The sequence below is a fragment of the Diadema setosum genome, chromosome 13, assembly GCF_964275005.1.
Source record: "Diadema setosum chromosome 13, eeDiaSeto1, whole genome shotgun sequence".
Lineage (NCBI taxonomy): Eukaryota > Metazoa > Echinodermata > Echinoidea > Diadematoida > Diadematidae > Diadema > Diadema setosum.
Window position 1 is genome coordinate 37,639,768 of NC_092697.1, and position 23,379 is coordinate 37,663,146.

At 38.9% G+C, this 23,379-nt stretch overlaps 1 protein-coding gene across 1 annotated transcript in view; it reads left to right on the forward strand.

Annotated features, from left to right (window-relative positions):
- The first annotated feature begins 8,794 nt into the window (after positions 1-8,794).
- Positions 8,795-23,379, forward strand: part of LOC140236651 (uncharacterized) — a 45,250-nt gene continuing 30,665 nt past the window's right edge. The window contains exons 1-4 of the mRNA XM_072316571.1: positions 8,795-8,973; positions 17,991-18,031; positions 19,785-19,859; positions 21,623-21,686. Coding sequence (XP_072172672.1) covers positions 8,899-8,973; positions 17,991-18,031; positions 19,785-19,859; positions 21,623-21,686 — 255 coding nt within the window. The 5' untranslated portion in view covers positions 8,795-8,898. The remainder of the gene's footprint in view (positions 8,974-17,990; positions 18,032-19,784; positions 19,860-21,622; positions 21,687-23,379) is intronic.

Genomic DNA, 23,379 nt, shown 5'->3' on the forward strand with positions numbered 1-23,379 from the left:
AGAATATGCAAATAAATGAATTTTTGTAGTTGTTTTTATCAACATCATGTATGAAAATTGCAACTCACATCATAAGGCAATGGCATTCAAATTTAACAATAAAGAAAAATAGTCAAAATGAGTGTGAGAAAATATCACTTTGTTGACAAAATTTGCCTAAAACATACCAAGTTCTATATTGTACAATGTACACGTACATGTACAATCAAGCTTTTAGAGTTGGCAAAAAGAAAAGATGCAATGTCATCCAAGTCATTTCCTTATTCTTTCTGTCCTTTGTACACAAGAATTTACAATGTACATGTACAATGTAAATACACATAGCCCTACACCTGCACATTTTACATACCGGTACACTATATACAATGTACATGTACAATGTATCATGGTTTCTTATATTCAAAGAACTTTTACAGTTGTAATACTGAAAACTGATGTGATTATACATTGTAGATACATGTATACACTATATACATATTAAACTGCATTGACAAATGAACTTGATTGTGATTATTAGCCATAGGCCTAAAGATTCTGCATTTTTCACATAAACAAAACTCTACAGTAGACAATCACTCAAAAATACTCAGTACACATGCATGTACAGGTGTACAACTACAATGTAGCTGTAGACTAGTCTAATCCTTCCATACTATAGGACAACCCAACCAGATGCTGTGACTTAGTAAAATACAGCAACAAGGCTGTGTTTTATTGATATATAATCCTTCGATGTCCACAGCTGCACTGTCATGTCATGACGCATGATGTCAACACTTCTCACTACCACTAAACACCATGACTACAGTACAAGTACAAACGTGTAGCTCAGTCACTGGCTCACTGGCTCATATACATAATAAATAGGGCAATAAACATGCTTGTAAGTTGTAAGATATGTCTTACTTAGATACTATGTAACCAACCTGTAATTTAAGTGTAATAAAATTTATCTAAGAATTTACACATTGGCAAATGTCACGACTAAATGCGAAGCCTACTTCGCTTCCTAATATGTACCATAGTTCAGCGTACAGTCTCATCAAGACCATCATAATAATATTCATCTTCGTGATAGGCTGCATAATATAGCCCTTATAAACTAAAGATTGAAGAAGAAGAATACTAACATTATTAATACAATATATAACCCCGTCGCGGGGCGCTGTAACATAGTACGTATTTGTCCGTATGGGGTCGCTGCTGCGGTTATACAATACTCAGTATTGTACACATGCACAACACAACCACACAATCACACACAATCCATTTTTAATATCAACAGCTGTTTGCAGTGGTAGTCAGCCCCATTACAAACATGTATCGCAACACGCGGGACTACGCCAACCCCTTTTTACAAAGCCGAGAGCAAGCAAGCACTGTGAAAAGCTCAGTTTTATGATACTTCTCCTTCAAATTAGTACGGCACTGAGAATCTAGATAGATTTTAGACTTACTAATGGATGAACCATGACACACTACCCTTCGCTGGCCTTCCGCTAAGGAAAAACAAGGGTGGGGCAGCTCAGCTTTTCTCGTTTACGGAGTTCCAAGCACAGCTCTCGATCTCGTTCATTATATCCAATATCCCATATCCATACCATGGATTTGTTGCATACAGTACTAGAACTTAGCGCATGACGCACGCTGTGTATGCTGTGTGTGATATCCATCCAGCTGACCGTGGGGGGGGGGGGGGGGGGGGTCAGCTGGATGGCTATCTGCAAGGGGTCAGGAGAAGGGAAAATTGGATATTTATAGAGAATTTGCAGCCATAATGTGAAGACCGACTCTTGTTTTGTATTGTTTTGTTCTTCCTCATTTCCCCCCCCCTTTTTTTTTTCTTTTTAAACTATAGATCTGCCCCTGCTCAGTTGTTATTTATAATAACGCTATTATGAGAGAATTCGCATGACTGGCCATTACTTGTTAGAAGAATTGATTTTGATATCAGATCGGAGAATTTTCAATTTTGTAGTGAATCAAATCCCAGGGGAATTGTTAAATTATTTTTTTTTCTTACATTTCTAATTTAGAAGTTCAAGAGTTAATAAGACTGTTGCTACCAGAAAAGTACCGTCTCATACTTTATAGTAATGTTCAATATCATCCTGATAAAAGATATGATTATTGGAAAGCAAGTTAATAAGTTAATAAGTCCATAGCTTTGAATGGATTTTTGCACAAAATTAACAGCAAAGACTAACCAAATTGTTTGTGTGTGTGAGTGTGTGTGTGTGTGTGTGTGAGTGTGTGTGTGTGTGTGTGTGGGTGTGTGTGTGTGTGTGTGTGTGTGTGTGTGTGTGTGATAGAGAAGAAACTACGGTCCATCTATCTTGAGAGTGTGCAAAGTCTCTTCAATTTGGAAAGCCTTGATAGGTACTACAACATTATGATACTAGTTTTATTTTTACTAAATTTGAAAAAAAAAAAAAAACTTTTTGGTGTTCCTAAAGACAAATTTGGTACTTATTTTATTGGTGAAATATGAAATAGATATGTTTGCAAATTTAAAAATGAGTTACTTCGTGTGACTGCTTTTAAATCATTTGTTAAAAGACAAAAGGAAATAGAATATTACTTGGCTAAGAACAATAAACTCCCTAAGCATTTGAGAAAATGGAGATTTAGTTTATGATATGTAAAAGATAAATTAGCATTTGGTCTGTGTTTCCCTCAATATCTTCTTTTCATACTTCGTGCAGTGCATTGTATGAAAATACTTATACATGTACAGTACCATGCCACCGTGATTTTCCAGTCGGAGTAACATCGTTGATTTGGCCGTGACAAGGCCTACAATAGATACAAATTGTGTGACCATAAATCATTTCTTTTTTCTTCCTAGTTTGGGTCACTGGGGTCGAGACACGCTCCACATAACTGAGTGTTTGTTTGCGTTTGAAAATGAGTTCAGTGTTTGAAAATTAGGGTTGGTTTTAACGTGTGGTATTCGTGGATGGAATATAGTGTGTTTTAGCATGTGGAGTGTGCCCTGATTTCATTGACCCTTGATGGCTTGGTTACAGCTCGTTATTCCGAAGGCTCTTCAATCCGAAGATTCGTTATTCCGAAGGTTCGTTATTCCGAAGTTCATTTTCGGATTAACAAATCTTCGGAATAACGAACCTTCGGAATAGCGCCACAAATGTTCAGATTAACGAACCCTTTTTCATTTTCGGATTAACAAACCTCTAGGTATAGGGAATTTGTGTGTTTCGGATTAACGAACCTTCGGAATAACGAACCTTCGGAATAGCGAACCTTCGGAATAACGAACAGCACCCGATGGAGTTATTAGGTCTTGTTTTCCTGCAATCTTAGGGCTGACAGTACGATGTCAGTTCGAGAAATCCCTTCCCGCAATAGGCAGCTGTTCAAGTTCATGTAGTTTATTTAATTTCTCGGTGCGGCTTGGTATTGCTTATTCGATATTGGAGGTTATTTTCAACTTTCTTGTCCCCCTTTTTTTCTTTTTTCTTTTACACTCTAAATTCCTTAGATTGAAATAGATTGTAGTCAGGGACCAATCCAAACGTTGGATTGAAGTTTTCAATCTAATAGAGTTAGAATTCAATCTTATTCGATTGAAACTTTCAATCCAATTTTGGATTGGTCCCACTGATCTATTAGATTGACTTTCAATCCACGGAATTTAGAGAGTATGTATTTGTTTTCCAATCATTACAAATCATTTGTAAATAATTTGATTATGTTTGTGATGATTCAATTAAGCATACGATTAAAACAAGCAAATTCAGTATTACTTTGCCTATAATTTATTTTCCGTATAGAGTATACGTAATCCTACACTGATTTTCTATTATTCTATTTTGTCGTTGTTGTATAGGCCTATGTGCGCCGTACCGGATACAGTTCTTGTTTGTTTGATTGTTTGTTTGTTTGTTTGGTCGGTTGTTTGCTTGTTTTTTTTTTTTTTTTTTGATTGTTTGGTTGGTGTGGGATTTTTTTTCTTCTTCTTCGCTTCCTTCATTGTATACATTATATTAGAGGGGCATACATATATTACATACATATATTAGAGGGGCCCACACACTACAAGCTCTGTCTTTTTAGTGGGTCCCTCCATTTTTCGCACGGTATATTGTACTTCACTTCGATCACTTCTGTTGCTTTTTTACTATACAATGTATGATTACTATAGGTCCTCAATTATTGTACAGTCTATTCATTTCACTATGTTCTATTTACCTTGTTCTCTGTTATCAAAAGAAGTGAAACATATATATGTCTAAAAAAAAAAAGAAATACATGGCCTATTTAATCGTCATTGTAGGCCTTATGACATGAATTTCCATGGCAGTGATTTGGTATTAAAGTTGAAACTCAGCTTTTGTGCTTCAAAATAGTTCTAAAATGTGAGTTAATAAACAACCAACGTAAAAATTTGAATCAGTATAATTAATGCAAAAGGCCTTGTCACACCTTTCCGGGCAAGCTACGCGAGCTTGTTGCGAGTGGGGATTTTCCAGCACGCAAGAGAATTTTCTGTGGGCGTTTCTCACTTGTGTCTTACATGCTAGACGCGTGCTACTTACCTTCTACTTGCGTGTATTCCGTGTGACCTGCGTGAGAGCTTTAAAACCGATCCGTTTTCTGTTACGAGAGACTTACGGGTACTGCGAAGTACCTGCGTTGGAGTTGCCTGCGAGGTACTGCCGGTAAGGGCCTCCTACTGGTGTTCTGTGTGTACCTGTGCGGGCGAACCCCCGCGACTCACTCGGAACACGTTTTGAGCATGCTCAAGGCCTGGTCATACCGTGTCTCGGGAAGTTTTGCGAGTTGACTTGAGGGGAAACATTGCTACCAGGAGCTCTACGCAGTGGGTCCGCACCTGACATACCTAGCGCGTATCTCGCCCGTATAGTTGCCCGGAGGTGCGCACGCAAGTCCGATTTACCCGTAGCCAAGTTTTGAGCACGACCTAAACTTTTTACGGGTGAGTCGCAGGGATTGCCCGCAGAGGTCCACGCAGAACGCCAGTAGGAGGCCCTTAGCGGCAGCACCTCGCAGGCAACTCCCACACAGGTACTTCGCAGTCCCCGTATGCAGCCAAGATAATGACATTTTGTGGGACTTCTGCCATTCCTTCAGAGGAATTCCTTCACTGAGTAGTCAGCCCCCATGCGCCTGGCACGCAGATCACACAGAATACCCTCAAGTAGAACTAATAAAGTAGAACGCGTCCAGCAAGTAAGACGCATGCAAAACTCGCCCAAATCCTTGTCCGCCCTCAGAAATTGTCCGGTATTGCGGATGCCCACACGCAACAAGCCAGTAGCTTACCCGAAAAGGTGTGACAGGGCCTAGGTTGCGGGTAAAAAGGATTTGCGTGCGCACCTCCGGGCAACTACGGGGTGAGATACGTGCTAGGTACTGCCATGTGCGGGTCATCTGCGGGGATATCCGGGAAGTAAAAATTGTTCTTGGCAAGTCGCACGCAAGGCTTGTTCGGAAAGATGTGTGACACGGCCTTAAGTATTGTTATTTTGATATGCAAAATGTGAACAATAGTTACAAAAAGAATGTTTCTATATATAGACTAAACCGTCTTTTATACAGTTATGGGTTACTGAGAAAATAGTGATACACTGTACATCTCCTTATATTTTAAGCTTTATTGCGAAATCTTTACACGGTAGGATGTTTTGTGATGCAACTGACCTACACATGCGCATCAAATGTGATATATTTCAAGACATTTTTTAAGTCCATGCTCCTAACAATAAAAAGTAACTTTAACGGAGTTGCCGGGTGTGAGTCGATGACTGCCATGACCCCTCAGACAGTCGGCCAATAGTTCCCCTTCCATTGATATCGTATAGTTGATCATTTCGATTAACCGCGTTTTTATGCTGGACCTTTTTCATAAACATTGATTAATGTGTATGATGTGTTGAATAAGCTTACAGATTTACAATTGAATCCTTTTCTTTCTCTAAGATTGTTCATCTGAATTTTTAAAATTCTTTCTTAATCATTTCTTGAATTTTTTGCATTAATTCATTATTTTCTTTTAAACAACCAAGCACACCTACATATTGTGAGACCAGATCTTCGCCGCTGTACATACTTGCTGGTAATAAGATAGGCCTACGGCAGGCGTAAAGTTTAGAATTCTAACTAAGGCTGCTGCATGTATTACTTCTGACTGATGTCAAAGTATAGAATTACAAACATCTTGGTTTGGTGTGGTGTGGTTTTATTTCTACCTTATGAGTCCAAGTATAACGACAAATCAATACAAATTGGTACATAGTATGCAAAAAAGAAAAAGAGTAACATACAAATCAATAGGCCTACAGGTCTGGAATTCATGCTTTTATTGCTTTACATACTTATTGATGTGGCGCCCTCTAAGTAGCGAAAGTGAAGAAACATGCTCTGTCAAGTGATAAGAGTCGCGTCTCGTCACGGCCAATTATCACTCATGCGCTTAATACAGATCAACACGCATACATTGACATGGGCTATCGTAACTACAGAATGACGCTTCCATCCTAAACAAGATTTTGACACAAAATGCAAGAGCATCAGAGGTACAAAACAAAGTAAAAAGTAAAGTTCTGCGCGTATCTCAGAACATAAAGTGTCAAAGTGTCTGGTTGGATAATCAGATAGTAGTGTCATCTCTTCTCACTGATTCTAGTTTACTACTCTAAAAAATAAAAAAAAAATAAAAAATCCAGTGAAAATATTCACTCTAAAAAGGAGTGAATACAAAAAAGAGTGACATTCGAGTGAACTTTGTGTGAAAATGTTCATTTTCACTCTTTTTAGAGTGACCTCGTGCAGGGATCACTCCAAAGTCTTCGAGTGATCCCTGAGGTCACTCCAAAATGAGTGAAAATGAACAACTCGATTTTTTTAGATACAGATATGGCTATCCTTTTCTTTTCTTGCAATCTATAGTTTCTGTTAGGCCAGTATACCATATGATAAACAATTTGGCAATATTTGTCAGATTCATGAATATAGAAAAAAAAAACAAACCTATAATTAATAGACATAATCCCTTGCCGTGATCGGTAGGCCTATTTTTTTTACTATTCACGGTGCACTAATAGTTTCATTCGCATGATCTGTTCATCCTTTTGTCGTAGTTTATAGTCTATATAATACGAAGTGATGTTATATTACCCAGTTTTGAATAGTTCACAAAGCTTAAGACACATTCTGTCATCGAGTGAACGGAGCAGATGTTTCACAGCTCTGATTGTTTAACACCCATAGTGAAACACTCAGTGAAAATTTGAGTGACTGGAAACCCGTTTTGATGCTTTTATGGATATTCACTTTCATCATGTAGTTCCCTGCGGGCCTCTCTCTTTATGGAAAGTCTACAACACAATGTCCGAATGGTAACATTTCCTCGACTTGTTACTGAGAGGTTATATCAAGGTAGACATTATAGTCTATAGATGGATTTTGGAGGACACAGCTCTAGTTTAGTTGTTCCAGACCTAAAAACGGAAATCTGCAAAATCATGTCCATATGTATTTGTTTATTTATTTTCATTTTTGGTTAGGCCTATACTATTGCTTTAACTTCACAGAGAGATTATGTCATCTGACATATCTAAAATGATCGGGCACTAGAAATTAACCAAAAATTTACGATTTTATAACTTTTGACAGGATTATATCTATAGGCCTAGTCGATTTTCATTTAGCATATTTTGGCAAAACTCCCTAAAAACATTTAACTACAGTTTACTGACGCAAGACATAACAGGTTAATGAAATTTTTCTTTTAGACCTTCAAAATGTCCAAGGAAATGAAAGTGTCTTCTCCGTTGTTAGACTTCCTTCAGCATAAATTTTAAACATCAAATGTGTTCATTAAATCTTCTTATAACTTTTTTTTTTTACCCGTGAGGTAACTTGAACGATAAATTGATTACTCCTTCTCCTTTTCTACCTCCATAAAGTTGCATCTTTTACTTTATATACATATGTGTAAATATTTATGTAGGCATGATTATGTATACATAATACTATAGGCCCTATATACATAGGAACTATATTGTAGGCCTGCACATAAACATGAAGAGTTTTATGAGGAGTTTGAAGCAAGCTTTATTATCTGCTCTACCAGACAAGATTGAACATGATAGACTTTTGATTACATATATTTGTTAGAATTACTTCTTTGATATTAAAGATCGAGCCACGCGGATAAAGGGACGTTGCAATATAAACTCTGCCATGTGTATGTCACTGTTCGCTGCCTCTCGGGTACATGACATCTAACAGTCTGCGCAATGTCACACATTGAGTGATGACAATACTTGTCAAATCGAGTGTAAAACTTACATGAAAAGAAACTCTACATCTACTACCGGCACCTCACTGCGAAAAGGTGTCTCTCAGACTCGCAAACAATATGAGCTGAGCTTCTATCACGTAAACCATGCGCTATTTTCGAATTTCAGCAATTTATCGTCTCTCTAAAAGGAGTTGATTTCGTTTTTACTTTGTGTCTGACGTCATTGCTGACATCATCATTCACATGTCGTAAGAAAGCCGCTCTCTCAAACTACTCAAATATGCTGCATTTTCGTGCGTAATTCATTCGCAATACCCCGCCAAACAGCGTCAAAATAGAATTTGTGCGTGTATGTTCACACATACTACTACAAGAGGATGATAACAATTATCATAATAAAAACCTAAACTATCTTTACGCAGACCAATCAACAGCGGCCATTTCTGTCACGTGACCATTTACCTCCGCGAGGCGTCTTTGTACGGAAGTACCTAGGTCGACGTCGGGAAGTAATGGGGGGATTGGACGACCGAAAATGAGTTGAAAATCTGACCATAACTGGATTTATAGACAATTGGACACAGACAGCAGAGAATTAGACATCGAAAATGACGAAAGAATTGCGACTGCATAGTCCGGCGGGAGCAGAACCCGCTGTTTATACGTGGCCACTCCAACACACCGTGAGTATTTTGGTTCTCACAACTCTGATGAGGCTCTGTCCAGCGACAGCAGCGTGAGTGAATCCATAGAATTTACTACGATCTCTCGTACATACTAGCTCACTCTAACCTTGTACGTTAGACATGTCGGGAGTAGCCGGGTGGAGAATGAGGTCGTGAGTTCGTTCGACGTGTTCGTGTGGATGGCTGTGTGAGCTGAGTGAGTGGTTAATGTGGAACCTCCCCCACCTAGTGCTACGCCAAGATTTCAATAAGCGGACTTTCATTTACACAACAGTGTTCATACATATTTGTCATCCTTTGTAGTCTTACATTCATTTGACAAGGCAGCATGAAATGTATATGTAATAGGCATAAGAATCCGAAGACATAGGTGGTCTAAAAAAAGTTAACTGGCATAACTGTTACTATGGCCTAAATCTTCACATTAGTTTAACGTTAGGCCTAACAGTGTTAGGCCTAACGTTAAACTAATGTGAAGATTTAGGCCCTAAAGTCAGAGTTGGAGTGGAGAGTGCAGTAGTACACTGTGTAACCTTAAACAACAACATGTATTGTACAGTATGGTTGGGTGCGACACCATAATGTTTTTCTATCAATAGAAACCTAAAATACATGTATAACGATTTGCCTGAATTTTACTCACAAGTGGAGAAAATACTCCAAATGCACAAGGGCGTATTGAAAATGCGATTTGAGATGTAAAGCACGTTGCCCATTTTTTGACCACTCGTGCCAAGAACTGACACCTGACCTAGCATGCAGTGAATTTGTTACTAGTACGCCGATAAGAAATGCACGGATGCAGATAAAGTATGTGCATAGAGAGCTCTAAAGGATATAACCGTTAGACCTATAGAACCCCAACTTGCGAAATTTAGATTGAGGTATTTTAAAGAAACTTAATTGCGGAAGCAATTTAACGAGCGTGATTCAACCGCCTGCGCGCTGCGCCCACTGTTCGACCACCTACAGTTGTATGCCCATGCATGGACCTACATGTACCACTCCTACACCTGTGAATGGACTAGCGCGTGTGCCACGTTTCTACCACACGCTGACGAGAGCAGTATACAATGTACACGGCACCACGAGAGTGTGGTACTCATACTCCACGCTGTATACACTGTACTCAGTATGAGAGATTTGCGTTTACATGCGCACAGATTCAACGCACATACTTTTAATTCATGTCGAAACATGGCGCATCTCACAAAGTCCTGGCGCACTGGCATAGGTGGCATGCAGGTACAATGTATAAATAGTGCATAAACGCAGAGTGTACAATGTATCTCAGAAACTGCTGCCACCGTGGCTGTTGGTGTACATGTACACGCTGTGCACGTTCAATACAGATAAACTGACAAGGGCAAGAGTACCAGTATTTGGTTACCTACCGGTATTCAGTCACTTATCACTAATCACCAGCCAGTAAGTTCTACTGTCACAACACACGCAATCACATCAATTCACAGTATACTTGCACACTCATTCAGAACAGGAAACTCTCTTAGCCCCCTCCAAAAATCCATCCAAAATCCCAAATTTCACCGTCAAAAGTGCAAAATCGGCGTGACTTTCCAAAAGGGCGCGCGGATTTAACAGTACGGGTCGCCAAAAAAGCGCTAAAAATCGAGAAATATGCCGTTCTCTTGTGGAATTTTTTGCTTATCGCAAGCTTGGAGTGTGATGGTATCCTCAAAAACGCAAAAGAAAAACAGAAGTTCCGTACGTGCCGATGCAGTGTCTCAATGTACGCTGTACAAACTACAAGGGTTGAATGCAAGTGCTGATTCCCCAGTATTCGGTCACCAATGGGCGCGGCAACATTGGCGATGCAATTGTGCGCCAACAAGGTAGTGCGCAGCGCGTTTTTCAGCTACAGTACCTTGAACACGCATTGACTTTGAACGCGCATATCACATGACCGAATACTGGTCGCGGCGACCATATTCTGGGGAATTTTCAAGGTGATATATTTTGGGATTTTGTGAAATTCTGTTTGATATTTAACAAAATGAAAATTGAGATTAAAGAAATTTGATATACACACGTATTTCACATACATTGCTGTAGATATGATGTATAATGTATTATTTTAGTTTGAAAAAATATTGCAGAAAAGCTTAAATGACCGAATACTGGGGGTTTTAACCTACTAGTACTAACTTCGAAACTTGGAATAAAGTCTATACGTGTTGCCATGGACTGCTTTATGCGAGCTGACTGTGGGAGGGTTGCACCAATGATTTCGGAGGTCTGGCGTCATGGCCCACTGTCGTGCTCTTCGGAACACGTGCAGTTACATGTGGAGGTAGTTGCTTACAGTTTGTAGTTTGAATTTCGCACTTGATTTACGCCATTTTTTATTAATGAACAAGGAGAGAATGCACTTACTGATACCATTATATTCTGAAGAGTGGTTGATTCATGGAAACAGTCAAATCATGGGCATATGCTTTACATGCTTTAAGTTAACTGCTTTGAATGCATAGGGTGTTAACTGTTATTTTCCCACATTTAGTTGTGCTGTACTTTTTTTAAAACCGAACACACCTACCCTCTTGCCAACATGTGTGAAGTGCACGTAATGCTTTTCTGTGGTGTACATTTGTATTCATAATATTTGGTATCATTGTTTTGCTGTTATTGTTTATTATCAGGTGGTGTTTTTTTTTTTCAGTAAATTGCATACAATATTAAATCCCCAGTGAAGAATAAAAAACCATTGTGCGTAATGTCGTGTGTATCACCGGACTAAAAATTTTCTTCCACAAACACAATGAAATTCCATAAATTAAGCATAGAGTACAATGGCTTTTGAATAAATATTTTATATCAATTTTTGAGGTAACTTCTCTAAAGCAGAATTCGGCAATTTGTTTCATGATTTGTCAACCAGAAGAAGCGTGCAATATTCTATCACACGCGCGATGTGAAATTTGTGCGCATGTTTAAAGTCAGAAACAACAAACTTCAGTGTTAATCCATTCCCAAAGACAAGACACTGAGGCTGGCTGTAATGTTCAAAATATATTTGCAAGGGTTTCAGTTAAGTTCTCTAATTACGACAAAAATTGATTTTGTTCGCTTTGCTTATCATTTTCAGAACCTCATCATTGTGTATTGGAATATATTTATTGAGAATGGCAATGTGAAAAATTCATCTAAATCTCAACTTCTTACAATTGTAAGTGTCTGTGTACACAACCCCCCATCATACATTGTCATTCTTTACGCCCAGTGCTATATTATAGAGGGGTATCGGTTTCACTGAACAGTGTCAATGTGTTTGACACCTACAAGTGTACCATTCATGTACGGTTAAATCTAAAGAGCAATGCAGTACACTATTTTGGTCACTAAAGTTGCATACAACGTGTACCTTCCAGAGTCAGCCATAATGTGAGCATCATTTGCCAACATTATCACTGTATATGATATCAGAATTTAACCCAGTGGTATTCTGCAAACCAAATACAGTGGTTATACACTTTTTTCCAGAGTTTCAATTTCAGCTCTTCATGATAATATTTCCAAATTGACAGGTTTACAATCAGTGTATTAAAATGGCACCTATCCTGCATTCTGGGCACCAATCCTGCTAGTCTTTCAATTTCAGATCCTCACATTGTATGGAAATGGTACAGGGAGATGACAGAAATAATTCAGTGTTCTATTATGACACCCATCCAGTTTTCTTACACCAAACCTGCACATCTACTGTAGCTACATGTATTATCCCTTACAATAGCGTATACTTTATGTACAGAATATTACAGAATTTCAGCCCTTCACATTTTACAGTATAATATGATATATGCATTGTACAGGTTGACAGGGTTACACATTGTAACTTACATGAATGGCAACTATCCAATGTTCTGGGAAGGAATTGCGTGCATCTTTCAATGTCATCCCTTTACATTACAAAATGTTATCACATGTCAGAGATCCATTAGTGTTCTAATATGGCACCTTTCCAGCATTCTGGGCACCAATCCTGCTGGTTTTTACATTTCAACCATTCACATATTTGTGAAAATGGAAGGTGGTGACAGGATAAATCAATGTTATAAAACAGGGGTCGCACTTAACTTTTTTTTTAACTAGCCAGGCGGACTACTTAGAATCAATTTTGGCACTGAAGCAATATTTTGGCTAGCCAGACGGACTAGTAACTTCAGAATTTTTCGATTTTTAGCTAGTCCGACGTGATTTTGGGTGGCCAATGGCCAGCGGACCATCGCCAATTTCGAACCCTGTAAAATGACAAAAATTCAGCTTTCTGGGCACCAAACCTACATTGTACGCATCTATCATCCCTTTACATTACTAGTATTTCAAAATAATACAGAACTGTACAGGATGTCAGAAATATTATCAGTGTTCTAAAATCTAAGTGTTCTGGGCACCAAAAATGCGCATAATCTCAGGACGGCATGTATACCAGTCTTTATGCACATGGCACCACTGGGGACACCTATAGCTCTGGGCACTAATCCCGCATATCTTTCAATTTTAGCCCTTCAATATCACGTAGAGACAAGGTTACATTGATGGCAGAAGTACAAAAGACGAATTCTGGGTCATTTTGTTTTGAAAGGGTTCAAAAATTCGCAGATTGCTGGAACAAGCAAGCAGGCTACTAGTACAATTATAGGTATCCTACCGGCTAGCGAGCGGGCAGAAATGGAATCAAATCAATCAGAAAGCGCGCGCCTGGATGAAGACGGCAGCAGTATGGAGATCCGTACCGTGTCAGCCTGATGAATATTCATGATGAAGGTGGATGGGTGCTTGAATAGTGCTTACCCTTGGAAAGACTCACCATAGTTACATGTACATATGTATGTGTACCGTATGTCCCACCCTGTCCCCCCCCCCCCCTCACACACACACACAAACTAATTTTGCCATACAGAGTACCACCCGAGCTGCATCTGCAACACGACCTTACCTTGTTAGCTTACAATGTATGCACAGATACTGGTACACACATTTAGCAAGTGTTGGGGTGTTATTGAGATTGGGGACATAAGGAAGTCTTGCCAGAAATACTGTACATGTATGAAAGTAGGATGGTCTGCACATTGTAGATATTTTGTTCCTTGCTGTGGCATTATCATGAATACACAGGGTATCATGTATGTACACATGTACATACAATGTAGACATTGTAGATAATTATATTACTTTAGTACAGTATATCAATAGGTCCAAACAGAAGGTGGGACCCACCTTTTATTTGGACTACTTTCTTTTTGATATCTCAACCATTTCAAAACCGATTTCTATCAAATTAACTTTGAATTCATCTAGAATTGTATGCATTATAATAGAAATATTTCATGTAAGTGCTTTCTAATTATCTCTTGCATAAAGTTAAATCTTAATCGCCATCTCAACCAAAACTATACCATCCCTTTAAAGGGGAAGGCTAGTAACTGATCAGGGGGAATCAGTGGAAATGCTGGGAGATGATTATTCCAATCCTTATGGGATTCATTCAAGAGTTCATTGTTGTGTGAAAATGATTTGCTTCAGAACGGTCTCATATTCAAGTAATGTGCAGATTAATGCTCCGTCACTGACCAGGGACGCTAACCTGGAAGCATTAAACTGCACATTACTTGAATATGAGACCATTCTGAAGCAAATCATTTTCACACAACAATAGATATACAATGAACTCTTGAATGAATCCCATAAGGATTGGAACAATCATCTCCCAGCATTTCCACTGATTCCCCCTGATCAGTTACTAGCCTTCCCCTTTAATACAGGTACTGTAAATTGTTACAATGTATGGTATACCCAGGACCCAAGTAAGCTTGTTATTCTAACTTACAAATACCAGCGGTACAAGTTTGGATGGATTAGTGTCTGTGACTACTGATGTTTAAAAGGTTCAACTACAGTGGGTGATTTCAAGTTTGGTGCTAGTGCTAGTGCTACAGTATTGCTAGCGCCCAAGTAACAGCATTATGTAAATTGAGCTCCAACACCGACAGTCAGATTAACGACGCGATACCGATCAAAATTATTGATCTCCAGCACTAGGTGTTGGCATCACAGCACCACGAGGTCCGCGGGAATTGCGCAACGAAAAAAATAATGGCGCATGATTACAGTCAAATATAAAAAGATGTAGCCAAATCTGCTTAGTTTTAGACACATAATGAGGAAGACGAATTAAAATACCACAAATTTCATTCCTTCTTTAAAACACAATTATCGTAATTTTGCTCCCAGGCTCAAGATTTATAGAGCCATGTGGAGAGTGTTCGTGTACATTTATAATACGTGGGCAACCACTGCATTAGCCTAGACTTTGCACGTAAAACGTACAACTACATGTACTTTAATATGGACGTTTATGGGTCTCGCACGGCAACGCTAACACCAGCACCGAACTTGAAATGAAGACAATGATAATCCCTAGGGGCTAGTGTTAGTCAATGGGTGAAAAGCACGTAAATTGCTAACACAATCGGCGGAGCTCGGTTCAGCAGACGACATTCAACACCGAGCCCAGCACCAGCAACCGGAAATATGTCATAACTCCCAACACCGACGTGATTTCAAGTTTGGTTTTATCGCCGGTGCTAGTGCTGAGATAGCACTTAGCACTAGCACTAGCACTGAACTTCAAATCACCCAGTGTACAAGTAGGTGCCTGGGCATACAACGTTGTACACGTATTCATAAAAGGGTTAAAAGGCAATGACCATATTTGGCACTACATGTACAACTTGTATTAGACTCCTGGGGGGCGTTTCATCAACGAGTTCGTCGGAGGTTTTCACCGACAAATTTGCTATCAGCCAATCAGACGCAAGGATTTACACTGACAACTGTTAAAAGCTAATGAAATCCTTGCGTCTGATTGGCTGATAGCAAATTTGTCAGTGAAAACTCCGACGAACTCGTTGATGAAACGCCCCCCAGGATTCACACTCATGTGCTACCAATACTCCATGAGCAGTAGCCTGTGAATTATGCTCCAGAGCATTGTAGGGTAGTGTATTGTGCATACAATTGTACATTGGTCTTGCATCATGTGTACAAAGAGGCACAATGTACTGTACATGTGTATACTGTACAAAATGTGCAATGTGTTTACTGTCTGTATTGTGATGGTAGAGGAACATGCAGGGCTGCCAACTCTCACTCATTGAGAGTGAGACTCACTCATTTTGGTCCTTTCTCACTCTAAAACTTTATTTAATTTGCATGCATTTCTATTGATCTCACTCATTTTGATTCCTAAATTATAGCATTGGCCTATGGGAGTCTCACTCTCAACTAGGAACCCGTTTACAGTGCGGGGATGGGCCGAGCCCAACCTCAATTGCGGGGCCGAGCCCCGCAATTTTGTCCGTTTAGACTGCCGGGCTCGGCCGCGCTTTTAATTCAAACCTTTCAATATTTTGTCGTAGTGGCGCTCTGCTTGTAAACAAAAGCAATTTGGTATGTGGTTTTCAGACCCTTTGCCAATTGGATTCCGTGGCGACAAAGTCGCCGTTCGGGCAAAGGCCTCTGCTGAAGGGAAAATCTTTTGCAGGACAAAAACACCTTAAACTATACTAGTTTTCGACGTTGAGGGGGTTAATATCCTGAATAGTGAAATAGTACGAACAGAGGGTCTGGAAGCCAGACAAAAATTAGCCGCGCATTTGGCCCAGTTTGCGTTTACACTGAGAAAAGGCCGGGCTCGGCCGCGGCTCGGCCACGGCCAAGACCACCTCCAGAGCGTGGCCAAATGCGCGGCCAATTTTGGCCACGCATTTGGCCTTTTGCGCGTTTACACTGAAATGAAGGTGGGCTCGGCCACGGCTGAGCCGCGGCCCAGCCCCGCACTGTAAACAGGGTCTAATTTCCAATGTTGGCAGTGCTGAACATGTAATACACATACTCATGTTTGTGTACAAGTATTCTCACCATCTTCCTTTTTCATTGCAAGTGGGTATGTACATGTTGTACATTGCTGCATAGAAATCAATGCTGGTATTCCCCATGAATGTACATGGTGTGTAATGGCCTTTTTTGAATTTATAGACTTTGTAATGTAACAGTTCCTGTTTTATTTCAATAATTATCCTTGATATTAAAAGGTTTTGTGTTCTTTGTTAATTTTGCAATTTGCTACACCTGTATTGACTCGCAAAATTCATGTTTGTGTACATGTAATATAGGTGTAACAAAACACAAAAATTATTGCCTACAAGTGTAAATACACTTGTACACGTGTACCTGCATTCAATCTTGGTACATTGAAGGCATGACTGTAAGGGTTTTGATGTACAACAAATGTACGTATAGGCCTGTATTGTACGCTCTGTGTTTACAAGCATTGCAGTCGTTCATGATCAATATTTACCTACATGTGCCATACGTCAGCACGTACATGTACAATGTATGTGTACTTGTCTTTAAAGAGTGTATGACAGGAATTTCTTCGTTGAGGGACAACAAGATATTTTATGTTATCTTTGTGTCATAAGTATTGAGTACATTAAGTTGTACACATACAATGTTTGTACTTTTTTCATACAGTGTAATGTACTAGTACTGTACTGCAGTAGAATGAATTCAAGGATTTAAAAGTTGAAGTACAGTAAAAGTACATACAGTGTACGTGTACGTGTACGTATACCTGTATACATTTCTTATAAACATGTACAATGTATGTACACAATTGTAGTACATGCATGTGTACATGTACATGTCTACATATGGTACATTGTATGTACCTGTTCATGTACATGTATTTGTACATGTACATGTACAGTGTATGTGTGACACAAGTACATATAGAATACGGTGTACGGCTGTTCGCGGTACTATGTTACTCCATGATAAAATCTGGTGCAGTACTGAATACTATATGTATGCTTCTACGTTGTACAGTCAAATGAGATACAAGTTGCATACATTTGTACATAAACTGGTACACAGAAGTTTATTTACATACAGCTGTAATAATGGTCTATTGTTTTGTTTATTTCATTTAGGATAAGAATGATGGTGCCGTGGAAATTGTGGATACCATAAGGTGAGTTGCACACTCTATCAGGAGCTTTGTACAGTCTGACCTCTCCTACATGTATCTGGCCTCCCTTTGTCTGGATCTCTCTATTATCCGGATGATATCTCGGCGTGATTTTTTCCCCCCCAAACTGATAAAAAGGGGGATTCAAACTCAAATAAACATCGTACACAATCTCACATGACTTACATATTATTTAAAACAAATTGATTTCATTTTGTAAAAACAAACAAACAAACAAAAACAATGCTTATCATAATCATGCACTGACAGCAAAGAAAGAGTGTTAGTATGTGCTACACCTTCAATAGGTTACATGTACAGTACATGTTGAGTGTAGGGCCTACATCCCTACCATTGGGTAGGCAGCTACACCTGTACATGTACTTAGACATCGAGTCTCCCATATTCATCCAAATCCCTTAACCAGATGAGCGCCAGCCCCGACCTGCCCGGATAGGAAAGGTTGGTCTTTACATACGTACAAAAGATTTACATACATGTACAAAACTATTAACCTCCACCATGCCAATTCCCAGTATACTGTACAAGTATGTTATACGGGCATTGGGTATTTACAGTGGACATGTGTGCACTCATGAGAAACAACTAGCAATTCTGAACCCACCATCAACCAGTCCAGCCAGTAGAAGAATAAAGGGTTCAAAGGTACACATACATACAGTTGCAAAGTCTTAAAAAGCATCATCTGCAACATCCAATAATGGTTTCTTAGGTAAATGTTAAGCTAATGATTTTGTTCTGCCAGCCGTGGTACTGGTATCGGTGAAACAGCGTGAGGTACACCCTGACCCCCGACCCCTTGCGAAATCTCTCCCCCTGCAATATAGGCTTCCTGTGTCATTGCCTAATACAACACGTCGTATTCAGCTGGAAATTCCAGCTGTGATATTCAGACAACTGGAATGAGGGGGGGGGGGATGTGTTTGTGGTTTCAGCCTAATTCCATACAGGGGATTCCCCCTGAGGAAGCTATAAATAAAGCACACAGACTCTAATCTAATGCATTATTATGAGAAAATATGTGGGGATGGATGAATGGTTGTCCCTCACACAATGTGTACAATGTACAAGAACAAATCCATGAGATATGACAATAGACTATCAAATAAGTGATCAACTATGAATCTGGAAAACACTTTTACTGGAATATTTCCTCACAACCTTCACTTATCTCAGTGTGTATGGGACATACAGTGTACAATTGTACTGTATGGTTTGTAGAGAATTACAGTATTTGTGTACAGCTGTACTACTGATGGTCATAAAGTCGGGCAGGTCACTATGTACGTGTAAAAATACTTATGGCTTTGAGTAGGATTTGTGTGTATTAGCAAGCAATTTGCTGGGTCAGCTAAGCCTACAAGCAGCAATGATGTGAGGTCAAATGAAGTAACATTTTCTTGTATCAAAAGATGAAGATTCATGAATTTTGAAACATTAGATTTGCATACATTTCTTTCATTCCAATCCTGAACAAATTACTGGTTGTTTTTGTGTGCTGAAATTCCCCTTGCTCTGCCCATAGCTCTAAAAATGCAAGCCATGTGATCTTAATTAATCCCATTCTATATTTTTTTTTTTTTAATGAATCAGATAAAAAATAGCATAGCATTATTCACACTACCAGTATTTTCACAAAGCTATCATTCCCAATTCCGTACCCTCATATGTACCAAGAGTTCTTTCTAGAGCTTCATTTACGACCGATTTTATTTTGTTTTACATTTATGAATAGGTGGGTGTGTCAGGACATCCCACAACTCATGTTGGCCATGGAGAACAACGTGCTAAATGACTATGACACCGCAAGGTAAGCCTGTGTGAGTGACTGCTGGTAAGATACAAGCCGCACTATTTTACAATGCACAGCAGCAGTTGCAACCACATACAATGTAGACCAGAATCCAGGAAGATGATTTGAATTTTAGTCCATGGACTAAAATAAGCATGAAATCTAGGCATATCATTGACATGTGCATAATCTAACCGCGTTTGTTCATACTGGATGTCTGTCGGCATACACAGTCTGTCATGCGTATTTATGCAGAAGAAATTTGCATAAACCATAGTCTAAATTTTAACCACCTCCGTGAATTTGGGCCATAGAGTACAATCTGTAGGGTCACTGCAGACTGATTGAAAATCTAGAGAAGTGAAAAAATTACAGTGGTGAAAGTGCAGATAGTAAGTGTGGATGTTTATTTGTTATTGGCATCATTAGTTACATTGTATTGCAAACATACAGTAGTTGAAAGACAACTGACTTAACAATTGATTAAAAGTGGCAGTGAATATGATTCTGATCATAGATACTGTATTAGCAGTACGTACATACATGTACACTGTACATTGTACATGTGCCTTACTGAATCATGGATACATGTACTTTGTATGTCCAAACCCAAGATTGTGAGTTGCAGAGAAGTACACGTGTAATTTAATCCGTTGAGATCAAGAAATGCTTGCCTGTATTGCATTACCCACAGCACTGTATTGATATACAAGTACAATGTACGTGTATCTCTGCCCTTTTACGGAAGTAGCAAGCACATCTTGTCAGAGGGAAAAGTTTGTGTATATGGTATATGCTTATTGAGGCAACTGGTAGAGGTCTTTTTTTTTTTTTGCTTCCAATTGATACAGCCGCAGGGACTAGTTTGAGAAAAAGAAAAAGAATCCACTTTCTGCATCTTATTCTGGGTATTTCTTGAATGTCACAGCATTTGTAATCTGATCAACTAGACATCACTTCTAGATAGTGTTGCTTTGAAGAAATCCAAGGTCTCCCTGCTGTGTTTCAGGCATGATAATCTGTAGAATTAAATCTGATTTCCTTTCCTTTTTCTCAAGGCTGTACACACTTTTGCTACATTGATTTCTCTATAGTGGTAGATCAAAATTGGCAGAAATTCAGATTTCTGATTTTTCTTTTCTTCAAACTTCAATGGTCTTCCCTGTGTTTTGGAATGAAAATGAAAGAAATAAGTGTATGGTTGCATCACATGATCATAAGACATGTATTATCACTGTATACAAACATTTGTTGACACTGTTTTGAGTTCTGGGGGAAAATGGAAACATTACTGCAAAGATGTACATGTACAAGTGAACCACGATTGGATAATAACAAGATAGTCAGGACTGCCAAAAGTTTTTTTGATGAATATGACATACCAGACAAAGTAAATACATGTAAAGACAGTTTACTGGTAAAAACCTCTCATACTGGAAAAGAAAAAATGTTGTATCCATATTCCTTATAACAGGGTATGCCTTTATAAGGAAATCCAGGGGCAAAACAATCTACATGTAGTAAGGATTTTGGGTTTACCCAAAGCTGGAATGTGGGGTGACACATTGTTTATTCAATACCAAAGACCATGTGAGACTGATGAATAACTGATGTACTGTAATAGCCTTACCAACAAGATGACTTCAGTTTAATCTCTTGCATCAGGCACTTCATCATTTTGTCTGTCTCACCTTGCTCCAAGTTGACAGAGTGTAACTCTGGAACTATTCAAACACTGTGCGATGTTTGACACCACTCTTTGCTTTGATTGTTCCTTTCAGCTTTGAAAGCATGTACACCCTGTGTGAGAAGTACAATCGAGCCATCGATGCCATCAGACAGTTGGTACGTAGTCTCATCGTGTTTTACTCTTAAATGTTCATGAAAGTTTATGAGCCTTTTCAGGTAGTAGAAAAAAAAAACTCTCCTGTAATAATTTTTCTGAACTGTGATTGTAATCATGTTTTAAAGGACAAGTTCACCTGCATGGACATGTGGGTTGAGTGAATGCAGCAATATTAGTAGAACACGTCAGTGAGAGTTTGAGGAAAATTGGACAATCCGTTCAAAAGTTATGAATTTTAGAAGTTTCTGCTCAGTCACTGCTAGATGAAAAGACTAATATTGCTTGTGATGTCACATGTGTACAACGATATAAAGAAAGAATAGAAAATTCAGCATATTTCCATTTTTCTGGCATAACAAAAGAACACCCGACTTCTCTCTTTCAGAAGACGGGGGAATTAAACCCTTAGCATACCTCAATAACAAGTTGAAGAAATGTGCACTTTATTCAAAAAGTGAAGTTTTGTGATATTCTCTTTTTATTTTCCTTATATTGTTGTACGCATGTGACATCATACACTGTAGTAGTCTTCTCATCCAGCAGTGACTGCGCAGATATTTCAAAAAATTCATAACTTTTGAACGGATTGTCCAATTTTCCTCAAACTTTCACTGTTGTGTTCTACTCATATTGCTGCATTCTCTCAGTCCTTATATGAAGGTGGACTTGCCCTTTAAGTTACAGACCTCTTTACGTGTAGATACTCAAATGCAAAACTCTCTCAGATGCTGAAAAACATATCTCGTAATCACGTTTAGGAATCGTGCTTGTTATGTTCATTTGAATTTTGGTCCTAATCTGTCAATGAAACTCGCATAGCGCACACTAGCTATGTGTAGTCTGGGCAGGCAGATTGCATTTGGCGATATCTGCGGAGCATACAAGTAAATGTAGGGTTGAGCTAATCTCTGCCTCCTCCTCTGTCCTGTTTTGGAGATCATGCTTTTCAGACGAGAAGTGCGCCACTCAAATAAAGCAAATCAAAACTGGAAATACCTCCAGACCGTTGCTAATCAAGATTGTAGAATCGTGTTTACAATAATTTGCTTTAAAACGCAAGAAATATCATTATTACAACCACATTTCTTCTACAAATCTTCATCATGATTACAAGAGAAATTTTTTCTGCAATTGAAAAGGGTACATGCTTTTTTTTACCTATTAACCTTCATGGTCAAAACCCCTGTGTGCTACATTATTCTGAGACGGTAGCATAATCATGGTGTGAGAGAACATTCTATCTTTTGTTTTTTGTTTTTTGAGTCTACAGTATGTAACTGTTATAGATTTTTGTTACACTGGACATGTAATGACCAACGTTGCAAAAAAAAAAAAAAAACCACCAAAAAACCAAAAAACCGCCAAGCTTTTTTTTTTTGTAAATTGTCTGACAAATCTATGATTGTTTTTCTGTCAAAGTGACTAGTAGCTAGATTATTGTAGAGGAATGACTTTTGCATACAAAACAGTGACAGAAACTGAAGAATTTACTTGCAAATCCAGTAGGGAACACCACTTGATAGTCAATCAGCACATAAGGTGCAAGCTACATGTGACAGGAATGGAATTGCGAGAAACACTTTCACTGTACTGTGGCATTTGGCTATCTATCAGTCGGTTTGAGCGGGTCTGCGCATTTGAGCAGAATATGGGAAGTTGGCACGCCGTCGACTTGAGTCAGGTGTGCGAACG